Genomic DNA, 10,757 nt, shown 5'->3' on the forward strand with positions numbered 1-10,757 from the left:
CCCCGTCCTCCCTCCGACCCCCACGTGGGACCCGGTTCATTCATTCAGATCGTATTTATGGAGCGCTTGCTGGGGGCAGAGCACTGTACTAAGCGCTCGGGAGGGGACAGCAGACACATTCCATCCCCACAGTGAGCTCACAGCCTGGCGATCAACATCCACCCCAGCGCTTAATACGCCGCCTCTCAGATACCGTTCATGCCTTCGTATTCATCGAGCGCCGACGGCGTGCGGAGCACTGGACTAAGCGTTTGGAAAGTGCAATTGGAGAGGAGATTCATTCATTCAACAGTATTTACTGAGCGCTTACTACGTGCGGAGCACTGGACCGCGCGCTTGGAATGGACAAACCGGCAACAGATTTGTTGCCGAGACAGGGCCTGGGAGTCAGGAGGTCGTGGGTTCGAATCCCCACCCTGCCCCTCGTCAGCTGTGGGACCTCGGGCAGGTCACTTCCCTTCCTCTTAGAAGCAGCGTGGCTCGATGGAAGGAGCCCGGGCTTGGGAGTCGGAGGTCACGGGTTCGAATCCCGCCTCTGCCACCTGTCGGCTGTGTGACCGTGGGTAAGTCACTTCACTTCTCTGGGCCTCAGTGACCTCATCTGGAAAATGGGGATGAGCCTCACGTGGGACAACCGGATCAACCTCTATCTCCCCCCAGCGCTTAGAACAGTGCTGGGCACAGAGTAGGCGCTTAACAGATACCAGCATTCTTATTCTCGGGGCCTCAGTGACCTCATCTGCAAAATGGGGCTGAAGCCTGGGAGCCCCACGGGGGACAACCCGGTCCCCCAGCGCTTAGAACAGTGCTCGGCACACAGTAAGCACTTCACAAACGCCAACGTCATTATTATTACTAAGTATTATTGCTACCGTTCGCGCCCGCCGCCGGGGCGCCCGATAAAGTTTCCCTTGTTGCAGGCGCGCGCGGCCGAGGGGGCGGGGCCTCCGGGAAACGAGGCGCCGGAGGGGGGGTAGAGCGTCGCCCCCCCCCTCCCCCGGATCGGCCAGACGTCCGGCGGCGGCTAGAGCGCCCCCCCCGGGGCCGGCGGTCTGACGCGTCCCCCGCCCGGGCCGGCGAGACGGGGCGGCGGCTAGAGCGTCGCCCCCGGGCGGGCCGGCGAGACGGCGGCGGGCGGGTAGAGCGTCGCGGGCGGGCGGTTCCGGCGGAGCCGCGTGTGACCTTTGCCGTCCCCGATGCTGCCGGCGGCCGCTCGCGCCCTGGGGGGGCCCTGCCGCCCCCGCCCCCTCCCCCTCCCCAGGTACCCCCTCCCCCCCCCCTCCTCGGGGCCCGCCCGGGCGCTCAGTCTACTCCGAAGGATCCGGGCCCGGCTGGGCGCTCAGTCTCGGGAACGATCAGTAGGCGGAGGGGCGGGGTTACTAGGTGGCCAGCGCTGTACTAAGCGCTGGGGTCCATACGGGAGCAGCGGGGCCCGCGTGGGGTGCTCGGCTTAGTGATAATCGGGGTCTCGGGCGCTTACCACGTGGGAAGCACTGTACTAGGCGCTGGGGTCAACACGGGAGCAGCAGGGCCCGCGTGGTGTGCTCAGCTTAGTAATAATCTGGGTAGCGGGCGCTTACTACGTGGGAAGCACTGTACTAGGCGCTGGGGTCAACACGGGAGCAGCAGGGCCCGCGTGGGGGGTCTCGGGTTAGTAATGATCAGGGTACTGGGCGCTTACTACGTGGGAGGCACTGTACTAGGCGCTGGGGTCAACACGGGAGCAGCAGGGCCCGCGCGAGGTGCTCAGCTTAGTAATAATCAGGGTATCGGGCGTTTACTACGAGGCAAGCACTGCACTAGGCGCTGGGGTCAACACGGGAGCATCAGGGCCCACGCGAGGTGCTCAGCTTAGTAATAATCAGGGTATCGGGCGTTTACTACGTGGCAAGCACTGCACTAGGCGCTGGGGTCAACACGGGAGCAGCAGGGCCCGCGTGGGGGGTCTCGGGTTAGTAATGATCGGGGTACTGGGCGCTTACTACGTGGGAGGCACTGTACTAGGCGCTGGGGTCAACACGGGAGCATCAGGGCCCGCGCGAGGTGCTCAGCTTAGTAATAATCAGGGTATCGGGCGTTTACTACGTGGCAGGCACTGCACTAGGCGCTGGGGTCAACACGGGAGCAGCAGGGCCCGCGTGGGGTCCTCGGGTTAGTAATGATCGGGGTAGCGGGCGCTTACTACGCGGGAAGCACTGTTCTCCGTGCCTCAGTTCCCTCATCCGTAAAATGGGGATTAAGACCGTGAGCCCCACGTGGGACGACCCGATTCCCCCGTGTCTCCCCCAGCGCTTAGAACGGTGCTCGGCACGTAGTGAGCGCTTAACAGATACCAACGTTATTATTGTTATTACTGGGCGCTGGGGTCAACACGGGAGCAGCAGGGCCCGCGTGGGGGCCTCGGGTTAGTAATGATCGGGGTAGCGGGCGCCTACTACGCGGGAGGCACTGTACCAGGCGCTGGGGTCACCAGAGGAGCATCGGGCCCCACGGGGGGCGCCCGTTCTAGTACCGACAATCTGGGTATGGAGCGCTTACGGTGTGGCAGGCGCCGTACTGGGCGTTGGGGCCGCCCCAGGATCCCCGGGGCCCACGTGGGGCGCTCAGGCTAGTAATAAGAAACGTGGCAAGCGTGGTGGGTGTCAAGCGCTCACTGTGGGCCGAGCACTGTGTCAAGCCCCGGGGCCGACGCGAGATCCTCGGGGCCCGCGAGGGGCCCGCGGTCTAATGACAGTCATCTCGCCAAGCCCCGTGCCGAGCGCCGCGCCGGGAGGGAGGACGGGGGTGGGGGTCGAATCCCCGTCCTGCAGGGGAGGAGACCGAGGCGCGGAGGAAGGGAGCGGCTCGGCCCCGGGTCCCGCGCCGGCGGGGACGAGACCCCGGCGCTCCCGCCGCGGGACCCGGAGGGCGGCCGCCGACGGGGGTCCGGGGGGTTTCGTTCCAGGGTCTGCGCCGTGCGGCCGATGAGGGGCAGCGGGCGGAGGCGGGGCGAGGCGCTGGCCGGGGCGCCCCTCGACGACGCCCCCAAGGACTACCCGCCCAAGATCCGCCGGCTCGTCCACGACATCGCCGGCCTCACGCTGCTCGAGATCGCCGACCTCAACGAGTTATTAAAGGTGGCGCCCGGGGGGCCGGGGCGCCTCCGGTTATGGGTATCTCCGGGCGGGGGCGGGGGGGGGGGGTGTCCTTGTCTCCGCGAGGGGTGGGAGGCGTCTCTGGCGATGGGTATCTCTACACGAGGGTGTCTCTGTCTCCGCGTGAATGTCGGGAGGTGTCTCCGGCTGTGGGTATCTCTGTGGGGGAGTCGTCTCTCTGTGTGAGTGTCGGGAGGTGTCTCTGGTTACGGGTAGCTCCGCGTGAGGGGCGTCTCTGGCTGTGGGTATCTCTGTGGGGGAGGTGTCCCTCTGAGTGTCGGGAGGTGTCTCTGGTTCTGGGTATCTCTGTGCGGGGGTGTCTCCGTCTCTGAGTGTTGAGAGACGTCTCTGGTTACGGGTATCCCCGCGGGGGGAGGTGTCTCCATCTCTCCGTGCGCGATGGGAGGTATCTCTGTGGGAGTTTGGGGAGGGTCCGACCCGGGGGGGGGGCGCTCACTACGTGCCGGACGCCGTACTCGGCGCCGGGGGAGACCCAAGCCGCTCGGCGAGGCGGCCCGGGCCTCCCCCGGGCTCCTCCGGCCCGCTGACGGGGCCCCCCGCGCCGTCTCCCGCAGAAAACCCTGAAGATCCAGGACGTGGGGCCGGTGCCCGCGGCGGGGGCCGCGGCCGCCCGGGTGCCCCCCGAGGTGAGTGCGGGGTCCCCGGCGGGGGGGGGGGGGCCCGGGCCGCGTCCCCCCTCCGTCTTCCGGGCCGCGCGGGCGGGAGCGTACGGCGCGCCGTGTGCCGAGCGCCGCCCTGAGCCCTCGGGAGAGAACGGCGGTCAGTCGCCGTAGCCCCCGAGCGCCTCCGGCGTGCCGGGCCCCGAACCCGGCGCCGGGGCGGAGGCCGGCTAATCCCCGTATAGGGCTCACAGTCCGGGTGGGGTAACTGAGGCACAGGGAAGGGAAGCGGCTTGCCTGAGGTCACGCGGCCGGCACGTGGCGGATGGAGGATCGTGACGACGGTAACGGTGGGCATCCGTCAAGCGCCCACCGCGTGCCGAGCGCCGTAGCGAACGCCGGGGTGGATCCAAGCCGACCGGGTCGGACGCCGTCCCCGTCCCGCGTGGGGCTCCCCGCCTCGGTCCCCGTTTCCCGGACGAGGGAACCGAGGCCCAGGGAAGCGGGACGACCGGCCCGGGGTCGCCCGGCGGCCGCGTGGCGGAGCCGGGGTCGGTCGGTCGGGGGTATCCGTCGAGCGCTCACCGGGTGCCGGGCGCTGTACCGAGCGCTCGGGAGAGGACATGGGAACGATCAAGTGATGCCCGTTTACCGGTTCTGCCGGCCGCCCCCCCCCCCCCCCCCCGCTTCTAGACAGGAAGGCCGCCCTGGGCAGGGCTGGTCTGTTTCCATCGCCGAATCGCGCTTTGCGAGCGCTCGGTACAGTGCCCCGCACCCGGTCGGCGCTCGATAAATCCCCAGAGCGCCCCTCTCGCGCCCGCCGCGAGCCGACCGCCCGGAGGGCCCCCCCGGTTTGAGGTCGGGGGGCCCGGCGGGCGGCCCCCGGCCCGGTCCTGACCCGCCCCCGCCCCGCGCCAGGCGGCCGAGGAGGAAGCGGCGCCCGAGCCCAAGGAGCGGACCCACTTCACCGTCCGGCTGACCGAGGCCAAGCCCGTGGACAAAGTCAAGCTCATCAAGGAAGTGAAGAGCCACATCCAAGGCATCAACCTGGTCCAGGTGCGGGCGGCGCCGGGGCGGGGGGGGGGGCCCGGGGGCGGGGGGGCGGGGGGCCGGCCCTCTTGACCCCCGACCCCTCGGCAGGCCAAGAAGCTGGTGGAGTCCCTGCCCCGGGAGATCCGGGCCAACGTCGCCAAGGCGGAGGCGGAGAAGATGAAGGCGGCCCTGGAGGCGGCCGGCGGCACCGTGGTGCTGGAGTAGGAGCCGCGCGCGGGCCCCGGACGGACCGACGGAGAGGGGCTCGGCCCGGCCCACCCCCCCCGAAGACGGGACCCCGCCCCCGCCCGCCCCGCGGGACGCCGGGGGCGGGGGGCCGGGGGAGAGCCGGCCCCGGGGCGCCGCGGCGGGCGCCGGGCGGGGAGTCGCCGGGGAGGGGGCGGGAGGGAGGGGTGAGGGTCTTTCGGGAGGCCGGCCCCGGCCGATCCATAAAACACGAGTGGAGGAGACGAGAAACGGGTCACGCGGTCTTCTGGGAGGCAGACCGGGGCCCGGGGGGCCGTGCCGGCGTCGTCCCCCCGTCCTTCCTCTTCCGCCCCGAGCCCCCCTCCCGCTTCACGTTCCTCCGGAATCCGCCCGCCCCCGGGGTGACGGGGCGGAGGGGGAGCCCTTCCTCTCCTCGAGGCTTCGGATTCGATCCCCTCCCACGCGGCGACGGCGGGCCGCCGCCGTCCACCCCCCGGCTCGACGCGCCGTCTCCCTCCCCCCGTGGTGATCCCGGCGCGGCCTACCGGATAGACGCCCGCCCCCCCCCCCCGATCCGGGCCCGGGAGTCAGAAGGACCCGGGTCCTCGTCCCGTCTCCTCCGTGACGTCGGGCGACTCGCTTCGGCTCTCTGGGCCTCGGTCTCCTCCTCCGGAAAACGGGGGTGGAGACCGCGAAGGCCCACGTGGGACGGGGACCGCGGCCAACCCCGTTTACCTCTCCCGGCGCTCAGTACGGCGCCCGGCACGGTGAGCTCTAAACAGATAACCGTGATCGGTACTGGCGAGCCCGAAGGCTTCAGAGGCTTGGAGAGACCGTCTTTCGGTCGCCCGGATTCCAGGCGGGATGGAGCCTGTGGGTCATCCTGGCAGCGTCTGCCGTCCGAGCGCTCTCGTCCGTGCCGAGCGCTCAGTACGGCGCCCTGCACGTAGTAAGCGCTCGGTAAATACTAGCGAATGAATCCACCGACCCCTGAAAATGCCACGGGCGGGGGAGGGAGAAACTTTTGCCAATCGTGTTTATCGATCCCAAGGACGGCATTCGTCCCTCCTTCCGGTCCGAGCTTGGAGTTCTGGCTCCCCTGAGGATAACCGTGGCCTCTGAGAAGCGCCTACCCTGCGCCCGACCCCGTGGTGAGCGCCGGGGTGGGTGCGAGCCAACGGGGCCGTCCCCGGCGGGGCCCGCGCTCTCCGTCCCGTTTTCCGGAAGAGGAGACCGAGGCCCGGGGAGGCGGGCTGAGCGGCCCGAGTGGCGGAAGAAGGATCCCGACCCGCGGGGCTCCCGAAACCGGGGGCCTGGGGACGCTTAGCCGATTAAGGGTACTTGTCACGGGCTGACTACGCGTCCCCTGCATTCGTCGCGCGCCCGCCAGGCCCGCGGCGCTGCGTTAAGCGCCTGGGAGGGGACGGAGTCACGACGAGACGTTCCCTGTCCACGGTGGGCCGACGGCGTGGGGGGGGAGGTGGACGTTCATAGAGATGGGGGACGGGTAAACCGGGGGGACACTCGGCCGATCGGGGTATCCGTCGAGGGCGGAACGCGTGCCGGCCGGACGTATTTGTGGAGCGCTCGCTGCGGGCAGAGCGCCGTATTGAGCGCCTGGGAGAGGACGGAGTCACGGTGCAACACCCGTTCCCGGTCCACAGTACGCCGACGGCGTGGAGGGGGAGACGGAAAGGGACGGCGGGTGGGTCGGGGCCCGGGGGCACTCGGTTGATCGGGGCATCCGTCGGAGGCTGCGTGGCGCTCGGTCGGATCCGTCGAGTGCTCGGTATGGGCCGGGGCACCGTATCGAGCGCCCGGGAGAGGACGCGGTCGCGATGGAACGCGCGTTCCCCGCCCACCGCGAGGCGACCGTCCAGAGGGGGAGACGGCCGTCGACGGAAGCGGATAAATGACGGACGGGGAGGAAGATCGGGGTTCGGTCGGGGAAGGCCCCTTGGAGGAGGGGGGCCTCCAGCGAGTGGCGCCTGGGGGATTCGAGGTGGGCGTCGCTCCCCGTCCCCCTTACCCTCCGGGCGCTTAGCGCGGGGCCCGGCGCCGAGGGAGCGCTCGACGAGTTCGACGGCGAACGAGGCCGAGAGCGGCCTAGGCGGGGGGCGGAGGAGGAGCTTCGATCTCCACTTCGTTAGCCGTGGTCTGGCCGCGGAGGCCTCCGCCGGACTGGATGCCCCGGGCGGGGGAGAGGGGGGAACCCTCTCCGTCGTATTTATGAATGAGGAGGACGGCGTTCGTTGGGTAGTACTTATTGAGCGCTCACCCTCTGCAGGGCACCGGACCGAGCGCTCGGAACGGACGATTCGGCAACGGGTAGAGACCTTCCGCGCCCACCGACGGTCTGATCGAGCAAACGGTGGCGTTCGTCGGGCGCTCGCCACGTGCAAGGCACCGTCCTGAGCGCCGGGGGGGTGGGGGGGGGGATGCGGGGGCGTCGGGTGGTCCCACGTGAGGCTCCCGGTTAATCCCCACTTTCCAGATGGGGGAACCGAGGCCCGGAGAAGCGAAGCGACTCGCCCACGGTCGCGCGGCTGACGGGCGGCAGAGCCGGGCGTCGGACCCGTGACCTCCGACCCCCACGCCCGGGCTCTTCCCACCGAGCCACGCCGCCTCACCGGGGCCCGAGGTCACCCGGCTGCCGGGCGGATTGGAACCCGCGACCTCGGACTCCCCGGCCGCGGGGCCCCGGGCGGGTGGCTTCGCTCCTCTGGGCCTCGGTCGCCTCATCTGGAAAACGGGGAACAACCGGGAGCCTCACGTGGGGACCCCCCCCCCCCGATGCCCCCGGGTCTCCCCCGGCGCTCGGCACCCAGCGAGCGCTTAACGGACACCAACGGGATTCTTATCGTTACTGGGTGCGCGGCCCTGGGCTAAACGCCCGGGAGAGGCCGACCCAACGGCGAGCGGGCGGATTCCCGGCCCACGAGGAGTCGAGACGAGGTGGAGGTTAGGCGAGGCCCGGCCCGCCGGCGGGGTTAACGATTCGAAGGTCCCGGTCGGTCACCTCTGCCCCTTCCCCTCCCGGGGAGGCGGCGTCCACCTTCGTCCTCCGACGCCGGACCCCGGAGCCCCCTGACCCGGGGGCAGCCGGCACTCAGCCTCCTACTTGCCGAGCGCTCACCGGGCGCGCGGCGCTGGACTGAACGAGCGTCGCCGCCCGGGTGTCGGTCAGGCGCTTGCCGTGGGCCCCGCGCCCTTCCAAGCGCCCGGCCGGTAGTAGCGTCGGCGTCTGTTAGGCGCTTACGACGCGCGGAGCGCCGTCGTAAGCGCCGGGGGAGACACGGGGATCGGGTCGTCCCACGCGGGGCTCGCCGTCCCCATCCCCGTTTTCCAGACGAGGGGACCGAGGCCCAGAGAAGCGAAGCGACTCGCCCGCGGCCGACGAGCGGCGGGGCCGGGGGTCGAACCCGCGGCCTCCGACTCCCGGGCCCGGGCCCTCGCCACCGAGCCACGCCGCTCCTCCACGTGGCCCGGGAGGAGCCCCCCCGGGGACGGAAAACGGTCCGCCCCGTATCTGTCGAGCCCTCACCGTGTCCGGGGCGCTGCGCTGAACGCCCGGGAGGGTCCGATACAACACAGATGGAAGCGAGCGGGGAACGGGCCTACGGATTCTACCGTACCGGGACTCTCCCAGGGTCTCGGGTCCGGCGATCCGCACGCGGTAAGCGCCCGACGTTCATCCGGTCGTCCATGGGTCGTATTTACGGAGCGCTCACCGCGTGCGGGGCACCGGGAAAGTACGGTCCGGCCGCAGGGAGAGACGATTCCTCCCCGACGACGGGCTCGGATTCAGCTCCCGGCTCAGTGGGACGGGCCCGGGAGTCGGAGGCCCGTGGGTTCGGCTCCCGGCTCTGCCGCTTAGCCGGGGGGCCGAGGGCCAGTGGCTTGGCTTCTCGGTGCCCTCGTCCGCAAAGGGGGGGGGTGGAAGACCGCGAGCCTCACGCGGGACAATCCGACGAGCCCGCGTCTCCCCCGGCGCTCGGGACGGTGCTCTGCGCGCGGTGAGCGCTCACCGGCCACCGACGTCGTTATCGAATACGGTCGAATCGAAATCTTCCCGTCCGCAAGGAGCCGACGGTCTGAAGGGGGAGGAGGGACGCGACCCCGGATCCGTGAATGACGGACCCGGAGGGGGTGGGGGTGAAGAAAGGGGGCGAGTCGGGGCGGCGCGCAGGGGAAAGGAGGCGAGCGGTCGGGGAAGATGGGCCCGCCGGAAGGCCCCGAAGGGCGGGCGGGGAGTCGCGGGATCGGTGGCCGGAGGGCCTCCCGGGCCGAGAAGCGGGTCGCGGGCGAGACGGGCGAGATCCAAACCCGGGGAGCGGGTCGGCGTGAAGAGCCAAGCGGGAGGGCCGAGCGCGGGACGGCGGTCCCGCGGCCCGTCCCCGGAGCCTCGCCGGGCTCTCTGCCGAAAGAGGGGCCTCCAGGCCGGAGCCCCGACCCGGCCACGGGTCCCCGGGCCTTCCCGACGGGGAGCCCCCGACCCACAGAATTCCCCAGGAATCCCCGTCCGGTGGGCCCCGCGCGTGGGCGAGGCCCCTCCGGTTTCCGGCGGGCGGCGGCCGGGCGCTTCGCCGCTCCGGGCCTCGGCCGCCTCATCCGTAAAACGGGCGCGAAGGCCGCGGGCCCGACCCCCTCCGCCCCGGCCCGCGGCGGGCGCTCGACCGACGCCGCGGTCGCCGTCGCCCTCGACGCCCGGCGCGGGGGGCAGCGTCGCCCGGGCCCCGGGACGCCCCGGCTTCGCTCCGATCGGGAGCCGGGCGGATCGGCGGAACGGGTCGGAGCCCGGGTGGCCGAGGACCCGGTCGTGGTCGGTTTTAACGGTACTCGTCCGTCGGTCGTATTCAGGGGGCGCTCGCCGCGTGCAGAGCACCGGGCCGGGGCCCAGGGGGGAAGGGCTCAGAAGAATGACGACGGTGTCGGCATCTGTTGAGCGCTTACTATGGGCCGAGCACCGTTCTAAGCGCCGGGGTAGACCCGGGGGAATCAGGAGGTCCCACGTGGGGCTCCCGGTCTCCATCCCCATTTTCCAGATGAGGTCACCGAGGCCCAGAGAAGCGAAGCGGCTCGCCCACGGTCACGCGGCCGACAGGTGGCGGAGCCGGGATTCGAACTCATGACTTCTGACTCCAAAGCCCGCGCTCTTTCCACTGAGCCACGCTGCTTCTCCCGGGCTCGCGGCCCCATTTTGCAGGTGGGGGAACTGAGGCGCAGAGAAGTGACTTGGCCAAGGTCGCGGGGGGGGGGGGGGGGGGGCGATGAAAGAGCTGCCTTGACCTCTAGGCCCGGGGTCAGACCCCCCCCCTCGGGCCTGGCCTGGGAGGGGGCGGGGCCTGGAGAAGAGGGTCGGGGATTGGTCGGGGCGAAGGGGGCGGGGCCGGATCCTGCATATCGGTGGGGAGGGGGCGGGGTCCGAGCCCGCGGGCCGGGGACGGGGATTGGCGGGGGCGGGGCCTAGGCCCGCACAGCGGGAGCGGGGATTGGTCCCGGGGGGGACGGGGGCGGGGCCCGAGCCCGGGCAGCCGGGGGCGGCGATTGGTCCGGAGGGCCGGGGGCGGGGCCCGAGCCCGAGCGGCGGGGGCGGAGATTGGTCCGGAGGGGCGGGGCCCGAGCCCCGTCAGCCGAGGGCGGCGATTGGTCCGGAGGGCCGGGGGCGGGGCCCGAGCCCGAGCGGCGGGGGCGGCGATTGGTCCGGAGGGCCGGGGGCGGGGCCCGAGCCCGAGCGGCGGGGGCGGCGATTGGTCCGGAGGGG

The 10,757-nt window shown here is 71.1% G+C and overlaps 1 protein-coding gene across 1 annotated transcript; it reads left to right on the plus strand.

Annotated features, from left to right (window-relative positions):
* The first annotated feature begins 1,144 nt into the window (after positions 1 to 1,144).
* On the plus strand, positions 1,145 to 5,106 carry MRPL12 (mitochondrial ribosomal protein L12). The gene is made up of 5 exons (XM_029057083.2): positions 1,145 to 1,261; positions 2,945 to 3,116; positions 3,710 to 3,781; positions 4,673 to 4,810; positions 4,895 to 5,106. Exons 1-5 carry the CDS (start codon positions 1,197 to 1,199, stop codon positions 5,009 to 5,011), a joined length of 564 nt encoding a protein of 187 aa, XP_028912916.1. The 5' UTR covers positions 1,145 to 1,196; the 3' UTR covers positions 5,012 to 5,106.
* The last annotated feature ends 5,651 nt before the right edge of the window (positions 5,107 to 10,757 follow it).

The sequence above is a fragment of the Ornithorhynchus anatinus genome, unplaced genomic scaffold (genome assembly GCF_004115215.2).
Source record: "Ornithorhynchus anatinus isolate Pmale09 unplaced genomic scaffold, mOrnAna1.pri.v4 scaffold_264_arrow_ctg1, whole genome shotgun sequence".
NCBI classification, from domain to species: Eukaryota; Metazoa; Chordata; class Mammalia; order Monotremata; family Ornithorhynchidae; genus Ornithorhynchus; species Ornithorhynchus anatinus.

Excerpts from the sequence above, each read along its gene's own strand:
- MRPL12 (XM_029057083.2), top strand. The coding sequence starts at position 1,197 with ATGCTGCCGGCGGCCGCTCGCGCCCTGGGGGGGCCCTGCCGCCCCCGC. Across the intron at positions 1,262-2,944 it reads CGCCCCCTCCCCCTCCCCAG|GGTCTGCGCCGTGCGGCCGA; the intron begins GTACCCCCTCCC and ends GTTTCGTTCCAG. Across the intron at positions 3,782-4,672 it reads CCGCCCGGGTGCCCCCCGAG|GCGGCCGAGGAGGAAGCGGC; the intron begins GTGAGTGCGGGG and ends GCCCCGCGCCAG.